Genomic DNA, 15,003 nt, shown 5'->3' with positions numbered 1-15,003 from the left:
TAGCGGTGGTATCCTCATGGGCTGCCATGGTGACCGCAGTGAAGGGGGCAATGTGGCCTGAAGAGGGGCCACGGGGCTGGGTAGGCAGCCCACCTGGGCTGTCACACTGCATCCCAGGGACTGGCCTCTCAAAAGTTGCGCAGTCGCACTGCCTCCATGTCCCCAGGTGCAAAAGGACACCCTTTTGTGAAATGTCTGGAGAGGGACTGATGAAAAGCCCTGTGTGAATGTTAAGTAGTACTTCATTACTGCTGTTCCTTTCATCAGAGGCAATGATTTTAGGGGGCAATAGAGCTACAGGAGCTAATTACTCCTTGGGAAAAAAAGTTCGTGCTACGTATGGTAGGAGGAACCTGTATTTGAAAGGAGAGGGGTAGCAGAAGAAGCTTTCTGTGGGCAAATGGTGGCTTTGCAGGCTGGATTTCCTTCACACAAGGATTCCTTCTGGTCCCTCTGAAATTGCACGGAAGTCACGGGAGATCCAGCAAAGATTAATGCAGCCTGATGCTTGCTATTTTTCCTGGAGTCCTTGGCAGCTCTGTAATTACAATCAGTGTGTCTGAATCTCCCTCTGGTCCCTGTGTACTGCCCAGCAGTGACACCAGCATCAGAGAGACCCTTGCTTCAGAATTTGTCAAGCAGAACTCTGCTGAGGAATCAAACCTGCCCCGCTGCGTTTCTTGTTGTGGCAATGAGGAATATTCCTTCGCTGAATAACCTCCCCATGTCAGCTGGAGCTGGAGCCTTAGGGACTCCTGGGCCCAGCGTGGCTCATAGACCTGTGATCCAAGAGATACATTTGCAGAGGAATGAGAGAACCATATTTCTATAGCATAACATATATATATTTATATATATAAAAATAAAATAAATGAGCTGGCTTGCAACACTAGGTGGCAGAGGTGGGATCTTTTCTGCTCTGAGCGCTGTCCTATAAGGCATTGCTTGTTTAAGTACAGTCGCATTTAGTTGGAGCTGCAGGAGAGAGACAGAGAGATTCTCTGTGTTTACAGCCAGCGCAGGCTACGGCAAGCATCTAACCTGGCCCCCCCTTTCTCCAGCACTTGAAGGGGAGAGTGCGAGGTTATTTGGGAATCTGGCCACCGTAGGTCAGCTTTTGCTGCGACTGGATTGTCAGAGCTGGTAAAGCAGAGCCCAGGGGGACTGAAGGGAGACACAAATCCCATTTTCTTTGAGAGGAGAGAAGGGGGGAAAAAAAAAAAAAGATAAATTGAGAGAGAGAGAGAAGCGAAGAGACGGAGAAAAAGGCAGAGGAAGCGGAGCGAGTGAGAGAGAAGCATGAGGACCTACTGGCTGCACAGTATCTGGGTGCTGGGATTCTTCCTGTCCCTCTTCTCCTTGCAAGGTATGTGATGAGTTCTTTCTTGCAACCTCCTCAAACCCTTCTGTTTGAATTGAGGCTGATGGACTGAGGATGGCCTGAAACATGGAGCTGGAAGCAGGAGCTTCCTCTCCCCCCCTCTTCCCCTCCAAACCTTCCCCCCCCGCCTCAGGAAATAAGCCAAGGAGAGATCGCTGCTGGTGAATCCTATGGTTAGAGGGCACTGCATGTGACTCACTTTGCTGCTGTATTTATGCTTTTGCAGAGGGGGAGTTTGGGGGGGGGCACAGTAAGATTTGCAAAGGAAAAGAGGGGTGGGTGAAGGTGGGTATCCCCTCCATCCACAGCCACTGTTTCTCAGCACTTTGGATCACAAGTACTGATGCTCCTGGATTCTTCACCTTCCTGAGGAGATCAGTGTTAAGTTTCTTTTTTTTTTTTTTTTTTTTTTTTTTTTTTTTTTTTTTTTTGTTTTTTCCCGAGAGGGGGAGGTTAGAGGAACCTCTATGCCTCTGGTCTGCCTGCGAAAACACTATGTCCTTCCCCTCCACCAGGGAAAAAAAAAAGAGGGAGTGATGGAGGAAAGACAGGAGAAGAAAATTTGTTGGGTATGGGATTTTGTTCAGTGGAGAATTGCCAGCTGGGTTTCTTGCTTTAAGAGCCAAGTGTGAGTATGGAATTTAGTTTGAAGTGATGACAGGCATGCTAGCTGGTTTTGAGATGCTTTCTGTAAACAGGAGTTAAGGGTTAATGCATCCCATGCTGTATGTATAAATACATGTCGCACATGTACATATAATCATAGCCCTCCAAATCGCAGCTTGTACATGATCCACACTCACTTATATACACCAGTGGTCCTTCACACATGCACACATATACACACACACACATATATACACACTCATGAATAGAGCAGGGAAGATGAATAAACTCACTCTGGCACATACAGTTCTAGCTCCCTAGCACATGCAATTCCTGGAGTGCCAGTCTGCCTCTCTCGCGCTCACGTTCTCTCTTCCACTCTCCCCCCACCTCCTTCAAGCCTTTTCTTGCGCTCTCTCTCCATCCTGCACACTAGTGTTCGTGGTTGCTTGCATATAAAACTCCCTTGCCTATCCTGCTGCACCAGCCTTGTAAGCCTGCATGCGTGCACACATATACACGCATATAGGTGAATATATAAATAAAGAACATATATGTACTCTATCTGGTCTACTCTGTTCCTCACGGTCTTGCATTTGCAGTGAGCTGCACCCTTAGAGGGTATCTTGCTCTGACTGTCTTCACCATAGACAGAGCGCTTTTCTCTCACTCTTGTGCATACTAGTGCATGAGTGCCGTGCATGGAGATATGCCCAGTCACAGCATCCTCAGTTCCCCTTAGCTCCTACTTTTATACATAGTCTTGCATGCACCGTCCTCTTCTATTTTGCACCTACTAAGCAAATTCCCATACAGGCATGCTCCCTGACACACACATGCTCTCTGATGCAGCCTCACACTTGCCTGGCTCTACTGCAAGCACTCACTATGAAATGCCTCAGTTTTTTTACCTTCTCACATTTACTGAGCGCTCCTTTTCATACAGTCTCACTTCTTCTGTTACTGGGTTGCGTACACATGCTTTTCACTGTCACATATTTTCTCTAACTTGCATTCTCTGAACTCTGGATTGTGAATCCAGCACCAGCACCTTCCAGCTGATTTCCTCGCTGTGAAGTGGCTATTTCTGACAGGGGAGGAGGATTTTTTCCAGCATATAGGATGTATGGGGGGCAAGAGGAGAACCGGTATTTGTGTAACATAATTAGCTAATGTCAGCAATGAAGTTGCATAGCTTGATGTGAACTTCCCTCTGCTCTGAAGGAGTAGGCACAGACCTGTCAAGGAAGATGGACACTGGCAAATCACAGACTCCGAACATTGCCTTTCTCTCTGATGCATGTTTCCTAGCCTGTCGTCGACGGCGCTTGCTCCATGCAGTGTTTCTAAGTCACAAGCCTTCCCCAAGTTGCGACCAGAGCATCCCGATACTAGCACAACCAGGAGCTGTTTTAGTCCTTTCTTATAGCTGTAGCTTATGCCAGACTACAGGCATTTACAGGCTTTTACCTTCTATTTAGTGAGTTACTATTGCTCGTTGTATCAGCCACGTCTATTCTGATTTTGAAGGCATCAGGGAAGGTCCTTTGAGGGCTGTCTTAATGGGTACCCTCTGAGAAGGCAGAGGCAACACAGTTGCCCTCCCTGGGTTTTGGGATGGGATGGGATGGGATGGGGGTGGTTTGCAAAACTGGAGCTGCCTTTTCTACTGCTCCCAAACTTCAGACATGATATAAACCAGACCCAGACCACTGCTGGATCTAGTTTTATAGCCAGCAGTAATTTCCTTTCTCTGATCTGGAGGGTGCGAGGATGGGGAAGCAGGAATATTGGGACTGCACGGAAGGAGAAAGGCACCTCACAAGCAAGCCCAAAGATATCTGAAGGAGTTAAAAGGGGGTGGGAAAGTACTGTGCCCTTAAAAAAAAACACAAACCAAACCCCAAACCAAAACACTTATTTAACATTAATTGTTATTTACTGAAAGCTGTGGTAACAAGCCTTGAACACTTCTGTAACCCTGCTGAGCACAACTCTGGGGAGCTCTTACTCTAGGAAACTGCAGTCGTGGCTCTGAGAGGCAGTGACCCCCGCCGGACTGCTTCTGAGCGCATCCCTCCAGAGCCAGCCAGCCGAGCCTGCACCTCTGCGAGCTATCCAAAACTTGTCCGTGCCTTCTCTCCCCCTTTTTCTCGCTGCCCGCTTGGGGGTGTACCGGCGAATGCAAAAGCAGCTCCTCATCTTTTTCTGTTCTCCCAAAGCCACCAAAGGTTGTGGTGAAGGGGAGCGATGCCGGCAGCGCTGGGCACGGCCGAACTGAGGCTGAATAGCAGGCGATGGGGGTGCAGGGGAGGAAGCGCAGCTGAAGCTGGCAGGAGACCTACGGGCTCCACTGTGCCAAGTGGCCAACACAGGCTGCCTCCTCCAGTGCCTCTGCCAGGGGATATGCAATGGGTTGCCTGTCCCCCGCCTGCCTGGGCTTTGGCACAGAGACAGGCTTTGCTCCTTCTCCCCTAGGTTAGAGGCTCTGAGTCCTGCACAGAGGATTTTATTTTATTTTATTTCTTTTTCTAATCACTAGATTTCCTTAATTCCGTGCTTCAGGATTCTTGCATTTCCCTGCTGCTGCGCTTCCAGTCCTCGTTCGGAGGCGGGTGGCTCGGAGGCAGGCTGGCTGTTCCTCTGCATGGTGCACTGGCCTTTCTGCCCTGGGGGGGTTGGAGGAATAAAAGTACCTACACACCCCAGCGCCGCTGGTGGGTGGGATTTTCTAGTGGCATGCTGCAGCTTTTCCCTCGAATGGATTCATCTCTTAGCATGGCGTGCCTCATAGCTTCCGATAAAGACCAGATTCTTGAATTGGACTCAAAAGCTGAATTTTTCTTTTCCTTTTTTTTCCCCCCAAGTCAAAAACCAAGGTGCATGGGGATCAGGAGGAGAAGCAAATGATTTGGGTCTATCAAAAATTGCATTTTGATCATTTAGAAGAATTTTGTGTTGATGTTTTCACTTTTACTTACTGTTACTCTAACTTAGCTGTCAATATGAAGAGTAATTTTGATTTCCCCCCAAGCATTTTATTTAAAAAATGAATACCTTGACAAATTATACAACATTTTCTTCAGCATTGCTTTACATTGAAAATTCTTCTAAACAAACTTTCCTTTGAAAAATAACAGGTGTTTCAAATCAGCAATTTGCTAAAAAATCACAGCTTGTTTTAACGAACCCCCCCTACAACCCCACCTCATTGGTTAATTGCAGGAGTTTTTGTGCTTTAAAAAAAAAAAATAAATTAAGATACCTCCAGAGCCAATTCAGTGAACTAGATGTTTTAGGAAAGAACATGCAGAACTGGTCTGCGTAGTACTGGCAGCATTTATTTATGATGTATTTTTTGAGCTGCTCAAGGATGTTCATAAATGGGGAATGAGTCTCATGAAAGAAATCACAGAATCATTTGGGTAAGTGGAGCAGAATGCTTTAGGTTGGTAGGCAGTACAAATGTTATCTGTAAAGTCTCGTGTTTTATAACATTACTGGGCAATGCGGGTGTGAAAAATGATGTGTTTGTTAATGCGCGAGGCTTGTGCAATCTATATGGATGGAAGCGTGTACCCAAGTGTTTCTGTGCTGATAATGTGTAATGGATGGGGAGAACAGAGGGAGGAACAGGATTGTATGTGTGTGCGAGTGGTGACATTGTGGTGGTGTATGGGTAACAGCGTGGGGTGATTGTGATGCAGTTGGATAACATTTAGATATTGCTGACTGGAGAAAAAAAGACTTCCTGCTCTCCTGAATATACTTTTCTTCCTATCTGTTTTCAACTCTCTGTCAAATAAGGCAGGGGAAGCTCTCACAGGTTGGACTGTATTGATGAGGTAACAACTCACTCAGCTGCCTTGCATTCCCTTAAATGATGAAGAGGTTCAATACCTAAAACAAAACACTTCTCTTGTAGGCTTAAGACAGGGAAGAGGCAGAGAAGGCTTTTTATCTGCAAATAGGGAGCATTAAAAAAATATCCCAAGTGTTTCTTCTAGTCCTATCCCAGTGATTGCAGACCATTTGAGTCAATAATTACCACACCAGTAAGAACCCATTTCCCCTAGCTGCTATAAATCTCAGCACTCAGCTACCTACTCAGAGGGCTTTATTATGGTAAGTAGAAATTTGCTTCATCTTTTAGTCTCAGAGATCTCTCACAGAAGATTTTTACTGGTCTTGTAACCAATACCCTAGTCCCTATGTTTGTGGGTGCTCCTTTTCAGGCTGTGAGCACCCATGTGTACACTAGTGGTTCTGAGGAAGAGACGAGTTCTTTAAGAGTTACTCTTTCCACCTCCTTTTTCCCCTGCAAGCAATAGAGCTCCTTCCATCAGAGTGAGGAATATGGCTGTTGTCAACCTAGGCTGATGGCAGAGCCAATGCTTTAGAAGTTCATATCCTTACTGTGTGCTGGCTGTGCCTCCTCTAAACTTTTGGGTATGCCAAGGCCCTCGCCTTGCTGGTGGGGTCTGTCCCCTTCCCTCAACAGATTTACCCTGTGCAAGAGTGATTTGCTTAGGAATGCAGGGATGTTAGTTCGTGGGTCCAAATGTGATGTAGCAGCTGGGTGTTCTGTGCAGTTACCTGGTGAGGCAGTGCTGGCGACCAGGAGCTGTAGCACTGCTTACTGACCTGTATGCTGTAAAGTGAAAACAGGTGGCAAAAGGTGATTGAGAGTGAATGTAAGGGAAGCTGCCTTTTCTGGGCAGATCTGAATACCTCATGGGTTCTCACCTGATGGGTGGAAGAGGATCAGCTGAGGTCGTTGGCTGACACAGGTTGTTAAAGGACAGAATAATCTGAGTGAAATTCATAGTGATACCAGACAAAGGCATCCTGGAAGAGTCTGGGGAAAATCTTCCATGTGTGCCTTTGAATATGTGGGCATGTGCTTTGCCAAAGATTTTCTCCTTTACGTGCAGGGTGGTGCTGGGAGGATGCAGAGTTTTGCTGTCCGCAGTCCCTATAGGAAGCATGAATCTTTGCCTCTTCAGTGTCCCCTTTTCCTTAAAGAAGTGTGTGACATAGTTTTATGTGCTGTTCAGACTCAGTGAGCAATGGCTTTGACAGCTGATGTGCTCATCCTGCTGTCATTTCATCCGGGGTAAAATCAAAAATATCAAGCACAGACCATCTTGTCCCACTCTGAGAAGCAGTAGGTAAGGGCATGTGTGGGTGAGCATGTGAGACACAGCCCTCTCCTGGTGTGAGGGAAGGGCAGAGATCCCTGCAGGCAGCATGGAAAGCAAGAAGAAATGTTCAGAATTTGTGATTCTTGCAGAAATGGGCAGGAAAAAAACAGAAATCCAGGCTTGACTTCGTGTGATGCCATTGCACTGTGGTGCTTTGGCTGATGCTGGATATCATGGAAGCTGAGGCATTTCCCTGTGAGCTCCCTCCAGCAGGTTGCCTGCCAGTGGGACAGTATTGCCCCGCTCACCGGCGTGGAAGGAGAGGGAATAGCACTGCAGGGGCTGCTGCTCTAATTTCTCTGAGCCAAAGGAGTATTCTCTGTGGTGAAGGCTTGCGGGGCCTCACAGGGAGGTGTCTTCCTGGCCATGTCTTCTGTCTTAAAGTTCATGGAAAAAATTCTGCATGACTACACGCTGAGAGAGAAAAGGGCCCTTTACACTAGACCTCTTTATTGGTCGCCCACAAGCATAGAATAGGATTTTGCTATGGTTATCAGCTATAGAGGTACTGGACTTTGTTGAATGGCATCTCTGGGAGGAGATGGTTTTGGATGCAATGCAAGGATATACATATTGAATTAAGGCAGGCTGGTGTGTTGTGTTTTTCTGAGGGGTGGGTTGGTTTGTTTGCTTTTTAAAAAAAGGTAGCATCTGTAGGTAGGTTTCAGAGGAAGGGTTTTGGCTTAAAGCAAAAGTGACTATAATCAGACCTGCGGGATCACAGTCTGGGCTTTTGTGGTTCCTATGTTATATAAAGCATCCGAAGGAAATTCCTCTGAAGATGGCTTGTTCTTGAAACCTGCTCCCTTCCCTAGGGTCTGCCTCTGTGCGACCTCATGGATGCAAGTTTCTTCATTTCTTTCAGGTTTGGCAGAGCTCTCCCACAAAGAGGGTGGCCCTCTCCTTTTTCTGGTGATGTGTTCTTGGTATTGGGAGGGGTAACACGTGGCAGGCAGGTCATGAGCAGCGGGATGAGGGAGGGAGCAAGGAGACAAATGGGAGGCTGTGGAGCTTTCCAACCAGGAAATCAATAGCATATCAGCACGCAGCCACTGGGATATGAGTATGCAATGTAAGTGTATAATCACATCTCCCTCCCCTTAGCACTTACATTGATGGTGAGTTGCAGGCTGGAACCAATTAATCCTTACAACCTGCTAGGACAATAACTATTAATATTCTTCTGCATGCCCTCTGGCTGCTGCACCTGCATGGAGTCTGGCTGGGCTTGGCCCTCAGGAGTTGACCCAAAGCTATATCAAGAATGAGAGCAAGGGTCTTTCTGACTGTGAGCCTTGCAGCCAGTGCACTGTGTTACCTCGCTTCCACTTACGTGGGTGTCAGTGAAGCTCACCGTGTGGGTATACACTTGAGTGTCTGACAGAGGAGGGATTTCCAAGTGAGGGTTTGCCTGCAAGAAGGAGGGGTTATTTCAAGGGGCATCTGTGGGGTTTTTGATGTGTAAATTCGTTTAGACTTGTCATTGTGGGTCCCTCTGCTTGTATGAGTATCTACTCTTTGCCTCGTAAAGCTACATTGTTGTACAATGGGATCGCTAATTTCACAACATCCAGTTTTATTTATGCCTGTACGCATAATCTGTGCATGAAGGTAAGACCAGAGGTCTCTGAATATCTCTTTGGCTTTTGGGAAGATACACGTATGAAACAGAAGATGATGGTGGATGTATGTACTCATGTGCATGTGACAGAAAATGCCAAAGTGATGTGGTAAAGATGCTTGTGCCACGTTAACAAATCTGGTTCAGAGTTGTGTTTTGTGCAAGGGAGATGCTATGAAGTGTTAGTTCAGTAGGTGAATGCAGCATGATTACTGATACGAATATCTGTGTAGCTATGTATGCTTTTGGAGTGACCATTATTCATAGCAGATTTGCATCCTATCTTGACATGGCAAGCGATTGTTGCAGTGAAACAGAATTGTTACTGTGGCTTGACTACCCCTCCTCATATTTCTGTGATAGCCTCAGTGTAAGGTGGCAACTTAGTCACGCTTCAGTCACCTGGGCATGAAATACAGTGTAGAGAGTGGAAAGGACATGTTTGACTCCTTTGCTTTCATGGGAGAGTTTCTGGGAATAGAAGAAGGATAAAAGGAAGCTTGCTTACATGCACAAGCGGCACTGTTTTAATTAGACCAACGTATTCAAAAATAGTACAACCCAACTGAGCCAACCTTTCTTGCATAGCTATGCTATTGTGTACTGTATGAGCAAAGGATTTCTGGACTGGATGCAACTTGAACCGCTAAACCCACAAGTCTGCGCTTTGGCTGTACCTGCACTGACACAGCCTTGCTGGTTTAACTACCTCAACAGCACAGATTCTTTCCAGCATAGCTGTGTCTTGTCAAGTCTTGGGTTTAGGTAGCTGAGTAAAAGCAGGATAGACCTGACTGCAGGCATGCCCCTGTGAGATGTTCTGCACTTCTAGATCTTCTGTCGAGGGAAGGAAACTATTTGTCTGGAAGGGTCTTTGTGCTGTATCAGAGTTAGGGCTTTTACTGACAGTAATTTCTCAGTGATTCAAAGAAAAAAATGATAATCGTACTAGCTAAAGTGGTGGAAGAACTGCCTGTAGTCTAGGCCTGCTAAGAGAGGGAAGGTAGGAAATGGTGAGAGCTAAAGTGAGGGTACAGAACCTCTCCTCCATTTCCATGCATCCTTGGTGCCTACTGGCGACTGGTTTGTGTGTTACCCAGCAGCCACAGAGCTGCAACAGATTGGGCTGCTAATAAAAAAAAAAGTCAGGCTGCAGCATGAGGTAAATGAGCTGTGGCATTGCCCCAGAGGGACCTAGAGCTAAGGTCAGCAGTACAGAGTCTTCCTTCTCTTCTGGTCTGCTGTGTGCAGAGAAGAATGGGAGAAAAGGCCATTCTGGCTGGCCTTGCTCTGTCTGTCCTGATGTAAAGCTTTGTAGCATCAGGCTTTTCTTCAGGCTTCAAGGGACCTCACAAGACCCCTGCTTGTAGGCTTTGCTCATCCCTTGGTCAACCTGAAGAGTTTCTGGTCTCTTTCTCTCCCTCATCCTGCTTCCCCAACCAACCATAAAAAGCAAAGCCAGGCATCCCAGGCTGTCCTTGATGCTGAAGCATTGCTTGAGCTGCTGTGCAGGAGGAATGGCGGTGTGAAAGGTCCAGGGGTGACAGGACACTTCAAGCCCCTGCTTTCTTTGCCACATAGCAGGGATCCTTACAGTGCCAGCTTTGAGGTTCATGCAGACCTGGGGATGCTATGTGAGAAGAGGCTTGGAAATTATTACACCGGGAGGCTTAGGAGGACCTTGATCTAGAATAACATTTCTTGTGGAGCTGCCACCTTTCCTTGGTGCCTTGGCTATCCCACAGATGTCCTGGGAGCTGGCAGAAACCTTCATGGGTTTCTTACTGAACCCTGCCTGAAGTTCACCAGAAGTTTGTTAAAGCAAACCAAAAAGTTTTGCAGAATGTTTCTGCCTCACTGAATTTTTCTAATAAGAAAAAAAAAGGTGGTTTTTTGGAAAAATTCCAACGGGCGTTTCAAGAACAGATTAAGGCACAAGTGCTTAAAGGCTTTTCTGTGATGTGTTATCTTCTGTCATAAGATTACATCAAAGTCTCAACTATCATCTAAAACAAAAAAGTTCTGAAAATTGTGGCCTTTATAGGTGCGATGAAAAACTTTAAAATATAACCTGAGTGCCGCTAGTAGCTGGTGTCTGTCTTGAGTTTGCAGACAGCTGAAAGAGCATCCTCAGGGATATATCATCCCATTTAATTCCCTGAGGTGTTAGATCTGACCTTCTCCTGCTAATGCCTCTTTGGGAAAGGGTTTTCAATACAGCCAGCAAAGCGCTGGCCCTCTCAACCAAGGGTTAGATGCAGTTTCCCTGAGGGAAAATGCTCAGGGAAACCACCGTTGCCATGCTTTTGCCTCAGAGGCTCAAAAGTAAGAGCAGCCTTTTTTTGGTGGGATCTGCCACTGCTTGATGGGACTAGAACCTGAGGAGTGTGCATCATGTGGAACTGTTTTAGGTTTTGTTGTGGATTGCATTTGTTGGATAATGGGAATGTTTGTTCAGTTTGGCTTGTGACCATTCCTGGACAGACTGGGAATTGTAGAAGTGGAGAAAACAGTGGGGCAAATTCACAAGAAGACTCATTTAAACAAGAGTTGTAAAGGCTCTGCAGAAGATCTGCTTTTGTTTGGAACCAGATTTCCTTGAAAGAGGTCCAGCTGATGTCACTGGGGAGGAGGGAATGTCCATCGTGTGGGACTCGTATCCCATAGTGATGCCGTGTCTGAACCAGAGGATAAGCATGTGCATGTGTTTGTGTGTGCATGGCATGTGCGGGGCCTGTGCTGTGATCACCGGAATTACAGTCTAGCCAGATAACGAGCTGTTGTTGTTTACAGCGCTTGGTTCCGGGCACTTCAATTCCAGAAAGATGTAAACAAAATTAGAGGGAATTCATAGGATTGCAAGGAGAATGATTAAGGGGCTGGAGGGACTGACTTATGAGGAATGCTTGTGAGAGCTAAATATATAGCTGTTTTGGCTAAATGACTAAAGAGGAGCTATGCTAATGATCTAGGCATACTGGGAAGGCGTGAAGAATTGCCTAGTGTGGACTGAGAACTAGAAGTGTCTTTCATGGTAGAAAATTTGGAGGAGGGAAGAGAAAAAAATTGGCAGGAGAGAAAAATACTTAATGGAAGAAAGAGATTAGGTGGTGAAATAGCTTTGTTAAGAATTGTGGCGGAATTGCTGTCATTTGGGATATCTGAAGTTTGGCTGGGCAGAGCCCTGGAGAATAATCCATGCACTACAAGCTTGAAAAGGTCCCTTGAGAGACAGTCTAGATGCCTTAATAGATTTTTATGCTGTCATTAATTTCTGAATCACAGCTAATACTTCCAGTCTGACAAAGAACCATATTCTTTAAAGCATTTTTCTTTCTTGCCTTGTATTATTTCTGCTGTGATGCAGATACTGGTGCAAGACAGACTCACGAGGAAGTCTTCTGCTATATTAACAAATTAAATCCTGGTTATCAACTACTTAACTCAAAGACTTTTTTTCTTCTTTCCTTTAGTGCAGTGTTCATTCAGATTTGTCTGATAGGTGGGCAAAGGCAGCCTGCTGGACACCCAATAAGACAAAATCCCAATATCTGTAACTTTGTCCTATAAGCTGTGCTAGGCTTCCCATTGCCAAATATGATACATATGATACCTATATTTCCTCTGCTCTTTATCTTGCACATTTTCAAAATGGTAACCGAAGAGTGGACTAGGCCCTTCGGGCTCAGAAGCTGATGTGGTTGAGCTTGTAGTATTCCTGGCATGTCGCAAGAGCTGAGCCCTCCCAGGGCCATCTGCAAACTGGAGGGAGGTGGGCCTATGAGCAAGGCAGAGGTAGAACAAGATGGTAGGAGATGACCAAGTTGATCAGTGGCAGGTGGGAGTCAACCAGCTGATTTGTTCTTATCTCTCTTCCAAGAGGAGCTGAATACTGAAAGCTTAATGTGTGGTGTTGGCTGCTTGCTTTAACACTGTTTTGGGAAGAGAACAGACTGAATTGACAGCAAGTTTTGTGGTGGTTGCTGTGCTGGCTGGCACCATGGACTTCCAGAGGTAAAAGGTGTTGCGGCTTGAGCGAAAGAGCCAGGATACATAATGGGGATTATCCAGACTGAATATTATTTGTGCTGTGGATGCAGACCCAGAGAGAGTTCATCATAGTTTATTAGCTCAGGTACAGGACTATGCAAATTGCAATCTGTTTCCTGGGCAGCAAGCAAGCAGTATTACTTTGCATTGCATACAATCCAGACTGGTAAGTGTTGCTGGATCTTTCCCAGTCTATGCAGGGCCAGTTTGAGTCTGAGCCGCCCAGCCCAGCAGTGCCAGGGAACAAGGTGTAGAGACAACTGACTCCGGTTGAAAACTGGTGCTTCTTAGCTCGGACTTATGACTAGCCTTGGTATGTGCAAGGTGGCTGTTGGTAATGACACCTTTACTTCAAGCTCCCTAGCAGAGTGGGAGAGCTTGTTAGCTCAGATTTGGTGCAATGGGAGTACAGTTGGCTCTGGCTCTGAACCAGAGACACGGAACATTGGAGGCTCGAGTTGTCTGCACTGAACTTCCTGATTTTTCATGTTATAATCTACTCTTCAGGAAATATGCAAGTCCTGGAAAGAATACAAAATCCCCCTTTTGCTTTAGGTAGAGTTAGTTGGCTGCATTTGTGCCAGAATGGGGAAACCGGGAGATGTGAGAAATTCAGTAAAGGATGAAGAAAGGGAGAAGATTGGAGACTCCAAAGGTGAGAATCTGTACTGGCAGAGATGAGTTGCTGTTGGATTGTAGGATACATGCTCATGGAGAACTTGAAATACAGGCCCAAAGACCAGTGGACCTACTGTTTTCTAAGTATTATTTAGGCAATCTGTGTGCCCTCTAGTGGCATAACTCATGGAGGGAGATAGAAAGCTACTGCTGCGACCATAAATCAAAGGCAGTATCGCTTAAAAAGCTGGACTATGTGTCTGGAGCCTGAAGGATGAGGGTTCTCGGTCCTGGCTCACTGCAGAGAGGAGTGGGGCGAGAGAGAGATAATTTGTCTAGTAATTGTGTTTGTTGCATGCAGCAAATGGATTCGTTACAGCACCTTTTAATCATTGTTCCGTGGGATTTTGCTAATCTCATTCTAACCCCGGCAGAACATTTGTTGCTTTGCACCCAGCTGTTGAGTCAGAGCACGATGCTGCCGCCTCCTTTAGATATTGGTGCAAAGACATAGCAGCAGGAAGCCTTGAAAGAGATTCCTGCAACTGGTTGTACAGGATGGAGCTGTGGGGTTGCTCTGTGGGTTGCGTGAACTATAACTCTGAAAGGAAAAGAGAGACCCAGAATCCTATGAGGAAGAGGGCGGATGGTGGCAAACTTGTGGTTGCATTGCTATGTGCTGAATTTTTGAAGAAAAATCTAAGCATTTCAAAGCCAAAATCTAAAATAACCTAGGGATCCATTCTCTAAAATTGCTGATCTAGATATCTAACAGCAGCGCTATTTAGTACCAATCTTCATAGGAAGGGAGGCTCTTCTCAAACAAGAATTTAAATTATTTTTGGTTTACTTTTATTCACATGTTTGAACAAAATGACAAAAGTGGATTGACACTATTCAGTAACTACTTTTGTTAGTAGTCTGAGTTAGTGCTGTAAAAATGATCATGCAAATACACTAAACCAGAAACTTCTTGGGAAAATGTGGATGTTTAGTTAAAACTGGTACAAGGAAGGATTTCTCATGGCTAGAATGGCCTTTCTGAAAGAAGTGGAGACTGATTCCAAGCCAGTGCAGTATAAGACATCCAGGTCTATATTTCTGCTCCAAAATAAAGCAGTATCTGGAATCTGGGTATCCCTGGGATCTGATCTGCTTTGGAAAGATCTCATCTTTTGCCCTCCAACTCAATTTTTAGTGACCATACACATCAGAGTTAGAGCTTTGTGACTTCCAGCATTCAGTGTGGGGCTTGCATTAATTGCTAGATAAAGAGGTGAGCAAAAAGGTCTGCACCTGTCACACAGACACAGGGAGAAAAAAAGCTCATGCTGCCAAAGGCACACGAGTTCCGTGTCTCTGTGCTTTGCCTTGCTGTGCTGAAGGGCAGGCTGTGGGAAAGCCCCCACTTGTCGCAGTGGATGGCTGGGAAGTGCTTGTTGGCTCTGTGAGCAGAGGTGGCAGCAGCAGGACACGGTCCTTGCAGGTATTTCAGCAGGCAATAGTGGGGATGGTGCTGTGGC

General features: G+C 46.0%; 1 protein-coding gene across 1 annotated transcript in view; it reads left to right on the top strand.

Annotated features, from left to right (window-relative positions):
• Positions 1-967: 967 nt before the first annotated feature.
• LSAMP (limbic system-associated membrane protein) overlaps positions 968-15,003 on the top strand; it is a 1,004,442-nt gene continuing 990,406 nt past the window's right edge. The window contains exon 1 of the mRNA XM_010567434.1: positions 968-1,366. Coding sequence (XP_010565736.1) covers positions 1,300-1,366 — 67 coding nt within the window. The 5' untranslated portion in view covers positions 968-1,299. The remainder of the gene's footprint in view (positions 1,367-15,003) is intronic.

The sequence above is a fragment of the Haliaeetus leucocephalus genome, unplaced genomic scaffold, assembly GCF_000737465.1.
Source record: "Haliaeetus leucocephalus isolate CR32 unplaced genomic scaffold, Haliaeetus_leucocephalus-4.0 Scaffold228, whole genome shotgun sequence".
Lineage (NCBI taxonomy): Eukaryota > Metazoa > Chordata > Aves > Accipitriformes > Accipitridae > Haliaeetus > Haliaeetus leucocephalus.
The sequence above is the reverse complement of the archived record's forward strand: the minus strand, read 5'-3'. Positions and strand labels throughout refer to the sequence as shown.